The 14,370-nt window shown below is 43.5% G+C and overlaps 1 protein-coding gene across 1 annotated transcript in view; it reads right to left on the bottom strand.

Moving 5' to 3' along the window:
- Positions 1-13,745, bottom strand: part of LOC134505745 (transmembrane protein 132D-like) — a 76,141-nt gene extending 62,396 nt beyond the window's left edge. Inside the window, exon 1 of the mRNA XM_063315611.1 lies at positions 13,566-13,745. Within this exon, the coding sequence (XP_063171681.1) occupies positions 13,566-13,718 (153 nt within the window). The 5' untranslated portion in view covers positions 13,719-13,745. The remainder of the gene's footprint in view (positions 1-13,565) is intronic.
- Positions 13,746-14,370: the final 625 nt, after the last annotated feature.

The raw sequence follows: 14,370 nt of genomic DNA, 5'->3' as shown, positions 1-14,370 counted from the left end.
CAGAGCCCCTGACTCCCTGATGAAATTGGGATGGAGAGTGGTTTTAAAAATGCCCCCCAATTTGGGACATAGCAAAACAGCGTATATTGCTAGCATCTTACCTGTCCAGCTTTGGAAACAGCCAAGCCAAGCTTTCTGTTTAGAAAATTACGGCTGCATAATGAACACCTCCCAGATGTGTTACAAGTTGAAGGGTTGATTTATAAAGATTGCATGGAGGTAACTATTTTCCTCTTGGAAATATCTAGTCTTGATCCACCCTCCCCTTTGCTGCTGGCGTATGGGAAGAAAACAATAATTTACCTCCCCAAATGCCTGTATATCTGTTTTTTAATTATTTCCCTGACAGAACGTTTCCCTTGGAAAAAAAACAGTAATGAAAATCAGATCTTCTCTCATTGCTCTTGAGTGTGTCTCAGCAAGGCCAGGATAGAGACATGTACCTACATGGAAAACAGCTTCCCCCAAGTCAGAAGGCACCTGGGAAGTGATTTTAAAGCAGGCCAGATTAGTCCAGGACTGACTACCCTATTTAGTTGGAAATGCCTGGGACTGAACCCAACATTTGCTGAATGAGAGCTTCTCCTCCAGTTACTGAAGGACCAAGAAGCTTGATCTGATCCACGCAAAGGGTCCCTGCATCCATCTACGACTTCTCTGAGTCCCATCTCTCCATTAGTCTGCAATTAAAAAAAACCCTGCCCCCACATTGTCATTTAAAGGAATGTTTAAATATATAATTCAGTGTGAAAGATATAATTCACACATATGTACATGCATTCACTCAAGTCAATTCACTGCTGGATGAAGGCTGTTGAAGGTTGTGGGTCATAATCTAAATTTCAGGTTGGCAGATACTTTTGGACTTCCCAAAGGGGGAAGGACTGGCCCAAAGTCCTATAGAAGCTTCTGTGCCTGAGGGGGGGACTTGAACCTGGGTCTCCCAAGGCAAATCCAGCAACAGCTCTTAGAGGTAGGCTGGGTAGAGAGGGTGGGTCTGGCTCAAAGTCTTCCAAGAAGCTTCCATGACTGAGGAGATACTAGAACTTGGATCTCTCCACTCTAATACCTTCACGATAGAGAGCCAGTCTGGTCTAGTTGATAAGGTTCTGGGCTAGAAACCAGGAGTCTGTGAGTTCTAGTCCTGCCTTAGCCATGAAAGCCAGCTGGGCGACCTTGGGCCAGTCCCTCTCTCTCTGCCCAAGAGTCAATCAGGCGTGGAATGAGAGTTCTAGTCCCGCCTCAGGCACGAACGCCAGCTGGGTGACCTTGGGCCAGTCCCTCTCTCTCAGCCCAAGAGCCAATCAGGCGTGGTAGGAGAGTTCTAGTCCCGCCTCAGGCACAAAGCCAGCTAGGTGACCTTGGGTCAGTCCCTCTCTCTCAGCCCAAGAGTCAATCAGGCATGGTAGGAGAGTTCTAGTCCCGCCTTAGGCACAAAAGCCAGCTGGGTGACCTTGGGCCAGTCCCTCTCTCTCAGGCCAAGAGCCAATCAGGTGTGGAATGAGAGTTCTAGTCCCGCCTTAGGCATGAAAGCCGGCTGAGTAACCTTGGGCCAGTCCCTCTCTCTCTGCCCAAGAGTCAATCAGGCGTGGTAGGAGAGTTCTAGTCCCGTCTTAGGCACGAAAGCCGGCTGGGTGACCTTGGGCCAGTCCCTCTCTCTCAGGCCAAGAGCCAATCAGGCATGGTAGGAGTTTTCTAGTCCCGCCTTAGGCATGAAAGCTGGCTGGGCGGCCTTGGGCCAGTCCCTCCCTCTCAGCCCAAGAGCCAATCAGGCGTGGTAGGAGAGTTCTAGTCCCGCCTCAGGCACGAAAGCCGGCTGGGTGACCTTGGGCCAGTCCCTCTCTCTCAGGCCAAGAGCCAATCAGGCATGGTAGGAGTTTTCTAGTCCCGCCTTAGGCATGAAAGCTGGCTGGGCGGCCTTGGGCCAGTCCCTCCCTCTCAGCCCAAGAGCCAATCAGGCGTGGTAGGAGAGTTCTAGTCCCGCCTTAGGCACGAAAGCCGGCTGGGTGACCTTGGGCCAGTCCCTCTCTCTCAGGCCAAGAGCCAATCAGGCATGGTAGGAGTTTTCTAGTCCCGCCTCAGGCACGAAAGCCGGTGGGTTGACCTTGGGCCAGTCCCTCCCTCTCAGCCCAACTCGGTGCAATGTAGACCAGCCTCCTCCTGGTGCACCCCGGGCAACGTGACTTGTCACGGCTAAATAGTCCACACATCTGGCTGCTGGACCTCACAAGGATTTCCCATCAAGGAAAAAAACAACAACATGAACACCGAACTGCTATGCCATACGATTAAAAAAAAAACACCTTCACGATACGACAATGCTACTTGCAGTATACGTACACTAGAAGCGGCTAGAATGCTGCCAGGCCATTTGGAATATGGTGGTTTAGAGTTTAAACAACAGAAAAAGTGACCACCAAAACAGTTTCTAAATCAGTTTGTAAGTGAAAAAAGGAGACAGAAAGGGGATTTGGTGGGCTTAATCTGTTGCCATTGTTGCTTTCAGGAAAGATAAGGATGGAAGGGAAAAAATCAGAAGAATGGCCAATAGTGAAGAACACTGTCACTTGATTAAGCTTTTCTATACATTTCAAATATTTTTAGACATAACCGTCTCTTTTCAACAAGCCATCAGTTTGCAGGCAAACCCCTGAATATTTAACGGTTCTTTCATACAGACTGGGCTGACAGATTTAGGTGTTTTGCCTAGCAGGGGTTAAAAAACTGACTGTATCTCAGGGTAGTAATTTTTGAAGAATTTTACTGCGGGTTGGGGATTCTGTACTGTTACAATAGAGCTACTGGGAAGAGTGCTAGGAAAAAAGTAGTATTTTTTTCCTGCCTTCCCTTCGAATTTACATTTTTATCTGCACCTACCATTTTGTCTCGTGAAATGTCAGTGCTTTAAATCCAGCGCTCGCCATAGCTCAATGCTGGATTTTGACTTAACCTTCTCTCTCCTCTCCTCACCTCAACCAACTCTTTGCAAAATGCTGCTGGTGAATATTTAGCAGTAACCTAAGCTGGAAACCGAGGTGTAAGATTGTATATAAGAGGGGAAGGAAGAGAGATGAAGTGGGGACGGACAAAAGGTGGTAAGAGAACGAAGGCAGGGACCAATAGTTGGTTGACCTGAATTCTCTTTTCCTGATCCTAGATGACTAAGCTTTGTAGTTTGAAGGTGCAATCTAGGTTGCCCAAGACAGTTGGACCCATTATTCAGTGGTAAACCATATACTTGATATGCAGAAGGTAAAAAAGATAGTCTCTTTCAAGTCAAGCTTAACTCCTTGGCAACATCAGAAACAGGTCTATGCAGTGAAGAAGGAGTTTAGCACAGACTTCTCATAGGAAGTATTTCGATGTCCTAGACTACTCTACAGCCCTAGCATATCCTGACGGTATCCCAAGTCCCAACAAGGTGCAACCCTGTTTAATTTCTGAAATCAACTATATTAAATAGATGCTACCAGTTGCTGGGCATGCAGTTTAAGTTTCTAGTATCTCTGTTAAAGTAGGATTCAGAGAGCAAATGGCGGGGGGGAGTCTCAATCAGAGACCTTAGGGAGCTATGCCCATCAAGCAAGGCAGCAAGGGGTTGGAGGAACAGAGTCTAATCCAGGCATGAAGTCAACGTTAGAACGCAGACCAAGTCTGGAATCCAAGTCAGGATCTCTCAAAACGATTCACATCTAGTTGGAGATCCCCAACAGAACATCATAGTCATGAGACCTGGCCACAAAAAGCAACATTTTCTCAGATTTCCTTACAAAGTAGAGGTTGCTCAGCAATGGAAGCATCCTTATTTGGAGTTGGCTGCTAATTGTTTGGTTTTGACCTACCCGTGGAATATTTTCCATCCACATTTAGCATCTGATCTGTTCTTGAATAAGTTATTTGTGCTTTCTATGAAGTCTTTGAGAGCCAGTTTGGTCTAGTGACAAAGGCACCAGGCTAGAAACCAGGAGATGGTGAATTCTAGTCCCGCCTTAGGCATGAAAGCCGGCTGGGTGACCTTGGGCCAGTCCCTCTCTCTCTCAGCCCAACCCACCTCACAGGGTTGTTGTTGTGGGGAAAATAAGAGGAGGAAGGGGTATTAGGCATGTTCCCCTCCTTGAGTTATTTATAAAAATAAAGGGGGGATAACCCACCCTCAAAAAAAAAAAAGGGGTTTCCATGTCCAGAGAGGGTATCTTTGGAATTTGACATAGCAACCCCCCTTTGGTCCAGGTCAGTTATCTCTGCATTTATGAGCTTTCTCAGGAACCTTTAAAAATGAAAGGTTCTGTCTTCCAAACCCTTGTAATATTGGAACATCTGTGCTTATAGTGGCAAGCATAGTTATCCATGTATATTTCTCTTCTAGGAAATACTGTTTGTGTTAGCTGTCATTTGTCAATCATAGCACTGGTTGAGATGTCAAGCTACAGACCAGTGTTTCTCAACCTTGGCCACTTTAAGACGGGTGGACTTCAACTTCCAGAATTCCCCAGCCAGGCTGGGGAATTCTGGGAGTTGAAGTCCACCCGTCTTAAAGTGGCCAAGGTTGAGAAACACTGTACTAGACAATACACCTACTCACACTCACAAATACAGCTTGGCACAACAGAGGATCCAGAATGGGCCCAGACAGGAAGACTCACAAAAAGTTTTCTTTCATCTGGGAGTCTGCATGAACAACACTGGCTTTTCACTCACTACCTCCCTATCAGCCTCCAGATCCTTCATCTTCCAGCTCTCCAATGCCTACCTCCATTAAACCCAATCCTAAAAACAGCACATTGGACCAATGTTGCTTTTACAGTTCAGGTCAACTCTTCTTTAGCACATGAACTCCGAGTGTATGGTTTTAATTATTTCACATGGCTTTTTAGGTTGAATAGTGCCTTTTTAAAAAAATAACCTTTTAATGCCCTTCGTTTTTGCATAGCAATTCAAGACGGTTTTTACCCCTGCTGTTTCTAGCATTTGCTTTTATATAGTTGTAATGGTTTCTCATCACATCTGCAAGCCACCTCAAGAGGGCTAGATTGACACTGAAAGGCAGCATAGAAGCTGGAAAGCAAATAAATGAATAAATAAATACAAGCAATGAACACTTCCCCCTGGCAATTAAAAAAAGGATGCTACAAGTTGAAACAATAATTCACTCTCTTGACTACTCTGGTTGCCACTTGTAATGGAGAGGAAATCAAATTAATTCTACATGAAGAACGGACTTTTCTTCAACAAAGTGTAATTCCAGTTCTCTGGAGTCTGTCTTACACGTTGCCAAATTATCCAATTATACACTTGTTCCAATCCATTTGGGGAAGATTGTCATGGATTGTAAATCAATAATTTCAAAGAGGTTCTAATCCTTCAGGAAGCTTGAGAGGGACCATCCCACGATAAAATGTCTGACATGAAATCAAGGAGAAGGCACTTGAATGTTCCCATTGCGGGTGGAAAGGATATACCTCATCAGATGTGATGAAAGCCGTAAGAGACAGCTCCATTGGAGCCTTCATCCTAATGGCAAGACAAGTACTCTGTGTTTCTGCAGAGAAACACTGCTGTACTTTCAATTAAAAATGAATGCAATCTATCCTTGAAAACCTGGAACATTTTGTATACCAACTATCTGCTTCCCCAGGTATGGATATGGGTACAATAATATAGATCAGGGTTTCTCCACCAGGGTTCCATGGCACCCTAGGGTCCTGCAAGAGGTCCTGAGGGGTTCCCTGGGAGATCACGATTCATTTAAAAAATTATTTCAAATTTGGGCCATTTCACATTAAAGAGATAAGTGCCATTCTTTACTTTCAGTCTAAGAACACTGTTCATGCCTATATACAGGCCCACCCATGAAATGAATGTAATGAGTTTGTAACTTCTGGCCTATATTTGAGCTTGCATGGTTGAGCAGGGGTTCTCAGAGGCCTGGAAAATATTTCAAGGGTTCCTCCAGGGTCAAAAGGTTGAGAAAGGCTGGCATAGATATATCTATAGAACTTTGCAGAATAGGACTCCCGCCTTGCAACTTTCTCTTTTTTTGATCTGGGTCAAGGTAGAATTTTTCACTGGAAGGTTCTGTAAAAGTGTCCACAGATTGACAGTCCGCCGTCTACAAGGTCATTGTCAGGCCTAGCCCAAGAATGACGAAGGATCAATCCAGCCAAACTTCAGTCCTTTATTTGCTCACACCGTATGGACAGAATCTTGCCAGACTAAAGCTGCTCTACCTAACCCAAGGGGGAATAACCTGGGAAGACTCCAGGGCTATTCTGGACCTCTTAGTCTTCCCACGTTCCATCTCTGGACTGTGTTTTCTCTTGTTCTCCTTCTTGGAATGTGCTCCCTCCTTCCTGAGAACCAGCAGCATTACTGAAGTCCACCACAGCCATTTAGAGACATTCTCATATGACTTCCACTGAGTTCAATGGGATGGAGAAAAGAAGGTTCCTGCCCTAACAGTCAGGAACCACGCTGAGACAAGGAATAGGTCTCTAGTGTTTTATTGCTGCTACATTAGACAGAAAATCCTAACAAACTGAAGAAGCGTGAGAAAACCCAGACAGATAAACCCCAAAGGTTAAGGTGGGTCTGCTCTGAGTTTCTTCGAAGGACAGTTCAAAGCCTCTAAACTGCACATGCGTTTTCCCCCCTGGATAGGGGCCCCCTCCTGCTCACCATCAGTGCTCACGACAGTTCCCCAGAAATGCAAAAATTACAGCCTTTTCCTTTCCTCTAGATGGAGGAAGGGACATGGATGACTCTGCACGTCTTGGTTGCATTGGAAATCTTCACCCTAGCGCAGCCTTAATTCATTAGTCAAGAGGTTAATTCTCCATTTGGTATGATTGCACTGTAAGCAGACCTCCCTGATGCATTCAGCAAAAAGGAATGGGAGGACAGAAAAGAGCAAATCAATAGGCACTCTGCCACATAAAAGCCAGAGAGGGAAGACAACATTACAGAAAACCCAGCCAGAAATCTGCAGCGATAAAGACTAAGAACAAGGTCCTGCTTGTTCATAAGAGAAGAGAGACAGACCAGAGAGACACATCTTAATTCTGCTGAATGACCAGCTAGCTCAGCCTTGTTTGCCAGTAATCCTAATTATCCTGGAAATACAAAGCTCTCTTATCAAGCCTGAATTGTGAATTACACAATCCATGCCAGGAGACTGGGGAGAGAGGAACATACCAGGGACAGTAAATTGTGTATTTCCAACATGGATGGGAAGGAGGGTGGGATGGGGTTCTGCCTTTAAGTGCTGGGGAAATTCAGCTCACTGTCTATAACTACAGTATTGCCACAGTCAGGCGGAGACCTGGAAAGATCCTGAATTCAAACCAGTGCTTGGCCATGAAGCTCATTGAGCAATTATAGACCAGTCTCTCTTCCTGCTTCAATCAGCTTGTCCAACCTCCCATGGATGTTGTAAGCATATCATAGGGGCAAGGAAATCTTGTAGCCTGTGTTCCTTGGAGGGCCAGGATTTGGTAGAAGTAAGACACATATCACATGGATTACAAGCAAATAGAACCAATAATAACTTAAAACAGTACAAAGCTTAAAACTCTTTCTTACATTTGGGGCAATTTGCTGAGTTTGTCCCATGCTATTTTTTGCTGGCATCATAGGTGAGCCTGCAGGACAGGTCCTACTCTGTGGTGGCACCACAGCTGTGTAACGGCCTGCCCTAAGGAATCTGCCCATCCCTTTCCAACAGCATCCAGCCTCTAAATAAAAGCTCACTCGATACATAAAATGAATAGGATCTGACTGATCTTCTGCTTTGAATCTGACCTCTCCTGAATATGTACACCAGCAGAGTTTATTTTATGGATTGACTAGAAATGTTTTGAGGGCCAGTCTGGTGTAGTGGTTAGGGCACCAGGCTAGAAACCGGGAAACCGTGAGTTCTAGTCCCACCTTAGGCACAAAGCCAGCTGGGTGACCTTGGGCCAGTCACTTTCCCTCAGCCCTAGAAAGAAGGCAATGGCGAACCACTTCTGAAAAACCTTGCCAAGAAAATGGCAGGGACTTGTCCAGGCAGTCTCTGAGAATGGGACACAATTGGATTAAAAAAGAAAGAAAGAAAGAAAGAAAGAAAGAAAGAAAGAAAGAAAGAAAGAAAGAAAGAAATGTTTTATATTGCTTCAGTCCAGCAAACTCTAAGACATGGTTGAATTAATCACAGGTTATCGAATGATTGATTGCATTTATACAATTGAATGATGGATTGAGTTTATACAACATGCCACGCTGCAAAGAAAGGTTTACAAGATTTGCCAACCTTATGGTTAGGGTTGCACAACATGTAAGTCTAAAAGCATCCATTCAAATGATGGCTTAGCATGATATGTGAATCACGTCAGTGTAAAATGATTGTCTTGACCTCACCCAGCTAAACTCTGGCTTCAAGGACCGGAAGATGACAAAATCACATTGAGGAAGATGTGGCCAGGAAGATCAAAAGCTTTGGACAAAGTGAAGCCACTGCCTCCAACTCAGGGTGGGAGAGTTTCAGCTCCCACCAATCTCAGGCAACATCTCCTGATGGAAATTATCCAACTCACTGTAACTTACAAAGTTGAAGGAGCCTTGGACAAATCCTCAGCTAGCAAGGACTGGCTGAGGTTGCAATTGTTCAGGACCTTGGACAGAGCATGGGTTTCACTCCCAGCGAGGTGATCCAGAGGGTGAATTAAAGATGCCTTCATTTTTCCACTTAAAAAAATGTCTTTATTTTGTTTTATCTTATTTTTAGCTTTGTTCCTAACCACTTTGGGCATCTCAGTCACAAAACAGACAGGAAGATGTTTAAATATTTCATAAGCTTCTGAACAATTGCTAGTCATAATAGCTCATTATTTACATACACAAATACATATCTATCAAAATTGTTTGTGAGTGTGTGTGTGTGTGTGTAATAGCATTCTGATGCTTGTTTTCATTGGGAACAGCCTGAGGCTACCTCAGAAGAGGGGCCATAACTCCCCACCGCAAGTGAATACATGAATATTAACTGAATATTGTGTTGTTAAAATCTGCCTTTTTTTATGTTTCACATCAGTAGCTTTCTCCATTCCAGGTAGAAAATATTGTTATGCCTGCAGCCCTGCACATATTAACTCCCACTGTTGAACTGATTTTAACTTGAATAAGTGTTGATTGTACATACGAAGAGGCATCAATTAATCTGAGTAGAATGATCAAAGGAAACTGTAAACAAAGTATTGAGCTCATAATATAGGCTTCAAAGTGAAATGTCCTTGAATTGGACTTATAATTTCTTTTTTTATATATATAAAATTGGCATTAATTTTGTAGGAATTAATGGAAGGGAACTTGTATTGTTAAATGTTTTTTGAAAGTATGATCCTGTGCATTGCACCTCTGAAGTAAGGCCATGAAGCCCAAAGGGATTTCTGCTAGTTTCTAGCAGCAAACTAACAGAAATATTACTGGATGTTTGAAGCCTACCTCTCTAGATAAGATCTACCACCTAGCTGGCATAAGATCTACCCACCTGCCATCCGTAGAGAAGCGGTAGCATATAGAGAGAGGCTTAAATCATCAATATCCTAACAACACCCTCTGTATGGCCTACAATCAGCTCCTCAGAGATTAAAATCCAGGAAAAGTTTCCCTTGGTTGATGGAAGATTTTGATGAATTTAAAAGCAGAGTGGACCTATGGAAAGCTCCAAAGAACCAACACTGGATGGACCCAGCAGAGGAGCTGGCACCTGGGTCTGGTGAAAGTTGGGAAGTATGGAAATCACTGAACAGACTGCGCATGGGCAAAACAAGATCCAGAGCTACTCTGAACAAATGGGCTACCCGGTGGCCTCTGCCCTTTGTGACTGTGGAGACACGCAGACGACAACACATATGTACACTTGTCCTCTGTGCCCCGATCAATGCACATTTGAGGACCTCATGACAGCGCGACAGAATGCAATTAATGGTGCCAGTTTCTGGGCAAGATCTGTTTAACTTTGATATATTTTAACTTTTGTATCTTATATTTTAAATTCTATGTTTTACAGTATGCCTTATTTTAATTGTGATGCTTCTGACATGAATAAATCAATCAATGAGATTTCTTCCTGGACTTGGATGCATAGGATTGTAGAATAAATGGGACAAAAAAAAAAAAAAAAAGGACCGAGGTCTACCCTGTTAATAAGCAGCCAAGTGATACTATTAACAGAATTGTGAAAATATTCCACAAAGACTGCAGATATCCCAACTTTTGTGCTAGGATGTCTTCTGTTTAGTATGATACCCAGTAGCTATTCCTAGTTCAAGAATATCCCCAGAAGCTGACAATGATTTATCTAAGCAGAACCTAATTTTGGTGATAGGGAATCTGACCAGAATGTCCCTATCTTGTAAGTTTATCAGCTCTTAATCCTGTGGAATTTGCAAACCACACAATTTTTTTTTTTAATCTAGGCCACTGATCTTGGCAAGAATCAACTAAGCTTTGGAACATTAACAGCTGACGCTTGGTTCCAGCTTCTGCACATCAATAACTCTTACGTGCAAGATAAAAGAGAACGCAAACTCTGGTAAGACGGGCTATACACTTTGAGAAACAGCCATTGCTAATTTGTTGCTTGCAATGAAATGACATGATGGAAAAGGAGTGTCTAAACCTAGCCTATGAAGCAAATGTGATATCAGTTTTGAACCATAGGTAGGTGTCAGAAGCAAACCAGGAACTAGGAGACAGAAATCAAAGGCAATGGTCCAAGTTGTAAGTCACTTAACTGTGTATAGGCCAAGTCCTCACCTAAAGAAGATGTCCAGAACAAACATTCTGATAGCTCATCCCACAGGGACTGGGTTCCCATATCACATGAAGCCATGATGTTTTTGAACCATACTTTGTGGAATAAACCGGTGAAAAAAAAACCATGCCTCACCATAAACATGGATTAAATTTCACAATGGCTGGATTGGCATAGCACGCTAAACTAAAACAAACTACACATTATCCTAGGCAAGGCGTGAAACCCATTCATGTCTTTACAGAAAATCAGATTCTGCAGATATCAAGCCTGACAGAGACATTCATTCATTCATTCATTCATTCATTCATTCATTCATTCATTCATATCCCACCTTTATTATTTTTATAAATAACTCAAGGTGGTGAACATACCTAATATTCCTTCCTCCTTCTATTTTCCCCACAACAGGAACCCTGTGAGATGAGTTGGGCTGAGAGAGAGGGACTGGCCCAAAGTCACCTAGCCGGCTGTCATGCCTAAAGTGGGACTAGAACTCACAGCCTCCTGGTTTCTAGCCCAGCACCTTAACCACTAGGCCAAACTGGCTCTTCATATAGCTTTCCTAATCCAGAGTATTCCAGCAGGCTGTCTTGATGGATGGAACCATGACTCAATGGCAGTCTGGAATAGCTCACAACAAAGATAACCAGTCTCATTCTTGCCTTACAGTATCTGACATCCCAATTGTCAAATCCTTTGCTTGAGTTAGAATAATTAAACAGACACAGCACTGTGGATCTCTTGTTGTTTGGTTTAGTTTTTAAGAAGGCAGAGTAATCAAGCATTGCAATAACTGTCTCGCGCATTAAGCCCAAAGGTGACCTCCTAGTTCTAAAGTTGGTAAATTCTGTTGGTGGTCTCCAAGAGCAGCATAAACACTCTCCCACCTTGACTAGCAGCATCATAATTAACTGCCTGTTGCTAGGCAACCACCCAGTTCCCATTATAATCTCCCAAAAAACTCATATACAAACATACCTAATATACGTACGCTCACCCCCACCCCCCAAACACATTTCTTACAAGACCAAATAATATACACCAATATTTTCTAAGAAATGGGGTCTAAGTGCATGTTCCAGGCATTGAAAATCTTGCTCCTCCAGAGTTTCAAGGGAAGAAGGGCCTGTCCACTGTTTTTTTTCCAAAATGAGCCAAGGTCAAGGAAGTTGAAAGGTTATAACTTGTGTCCTTTGTGATTACAAAGTTATATTTGTATTGGATGATATACAGACAAAGGCCTGGGAGCCACCTGATAATTTCTTTCCTTCTCTCAGATATTGAGTGTGTCTATTTGAGCAATAAACTGAATCTTCCCACTGTTTCTTTCAATTTACTACTGTATATTCTCAGGAATTTCACAGGCTCATGTCACAGGGCGCTTCTGAGGAAATCAGAGTGCCTAGCTTGGCCCATTTTCAGAAGGATAATACACAGGGCCTCCAGGGACATCTAAAGTGGTTGCCTGCTGCCAGTCAGAAGGTCTAAGAGCTCTGTCTCCCTCACACCCAAATTGTGGTGGGCTCAATCCCTCCGCATGTTGGATCCATGCAAAAATCTAGCTAGCTCGTCTCTAAAATTTCCCAGAAAGAACTCTAAGTGAATACTATCAGCAGGCTATCTCATAGGCTGAAGAAAGTAGGGGTGATGTGCTAACAAAATGTATCAAGAAGAAAGGGTAAGGGTAAGACACAAGCCATATGTTGTTTAGCTACCTCCATTTCTGGTTGACCAACTCCTACTGCCTGAAACCCCTCCAGCTGGTTGATCCAATTTCAGTTGGGGAACTGCTGTAACTGCTTTGATTGCAAGGGCCAGTCAAAGAATGAACTAGAAGCCTGTCACTGTGCTGGATTAGCAATCAACAGACTTGTAGGCTTGGACCACATCTACAGACCATTCCAAAAGCCAACAGAAGTGAGAACAGCCTCAGATTACAACATCACCCTTTATCACACAACTGTTAACCAACACCCAGAGAAACCAAAGATGGCCCTGAATCCACATAACAAGAGCCAGATCATGACATGTCAGTCACACAGAAAACAACACCACTGAACAGCACAGCCCACCCAATCACATACAAGGCCAGGTATACAGGCAATGACATACTGTATTCCACAACTAACCAACAACCAACAAGCCTCACTTCTCCAAGAAGCAACTGAAGGTGTTACTTAGCTGGGCAAGTGAAAAACCAAGCTCAGAGAACATCTACAACCCAGGATTCCAAGATAGAAAGGTCTCCTAAGAGAACAGGGAGGTATGCCAGCAATGGAGCAATCATTCAATCGATGGAGGGCAGAGCATAGGAGAAATTGAATTAGACCACATCTGAGTCTCAGGCAGAAAATAGAAGAGACCTATGTATAATTCTTGCACAATGTTAGCTTAAATGGGGAAAATCCAAAGTAATTTTCCACGTCCTGAGTCCAATAGGAGACCCCCACATTTTTCAATATCTTGACTCCAATAAGAGAACTTCTCTTCCAGCCTCTGGCTTGGACGATTCCACCAGGTTTCCACCATGGTTGTTTTAGCTGCTTGCCATGAACCTCTTCTTCTGAATTCACTTGCCCTTCCTTAGCAGCAGAAAGCATCATGCGGTAAGAGAAATAACCTGGAGCATGTCTAAACTTCGACTTTCATATTCAGTCCAGGGACTGGAAGGTAAGAACATTTTTATTATATTCCACTCTAGTCTACTCTCATGGCCAAGGAGCTAATACTGTTGATAGTCCCAACCGAGAGCAGAAACAATTTACCATACCATAGCTAAGGGAAGAATGCCAACGAGATCCTTCTGGCTAACATAAATCTTGGAGATGCTGAGGTCAGATGTCCTTCCTCCGGGATAGTCAACCTGCCACGTAATAAGCTGTGTCTCTGGCAATTCGCTGAGAACTTCCATTTCAAAATCCATCTGCAAGATCTCTGAGGGAATTGTAGCCATACTGGAGAAAAAGAAGAAAAAATACACGCAGTCAGCAAACATGATTAGTCATTAATTAAGCAGCACCATCCAGTTTTAGGCAGGCAACTTCTGATGTAACCAATTAATATACAGGAAGGGGTGCCCATTTAGAGCCCACTTGCTAATGCACATGGGATTTCATGCATGCATAAAATATATGGAACGCATGTCAAATGTCCACAATGTACAAAGAAGTTCAAATGTTGCCCAGATTGATTTGGCAGACAACAGACTCCGTCCATTGCTTGGGCTGAAGTCCATTTTTAACTGAAATTCAGATCTTTCTCTGTTCCATCTGAAGTCTGCTGAATCTAGATCTGTAGCATCAAAGATTTACTACGATACAATGGATGTGGCACGCATCTCTTCATTGCTGCTGTGTTTCATACAGGCTGCAATTTCTGGACCATCTTCAAATGGAAGCTGCTGTAAACTTCCAGAGTAATCTCTGCATCTGCAAATTGGCAGCCTGCATTTTTTTTTAAAGAAAACAAAACAAAAACAAGCTAGAAAAGGTTTAATCAGAACACCGCATGCACACACAGCCTTCTGCAAATTTCCTTCCACATTTCTGGCACCATATTCTTGGCAGCTTCAAGAG

This window comes from Candoia aspera, chromosome 15, assembly GCF_035149785.1.
Source record: "Candoia aspera isolate rCanAsp1 chromosome 15, rCanAsp1.hap2, whole genome shotgun sequence".
NCBI lineage: Eukaryota > Metazoa > Chordata > Lepidosauria > Squamata > Boidae > Candoia > Candoia aspera.
This window is presented reverse-complemented; position numbering and strand designations above follow the sequence as displayed.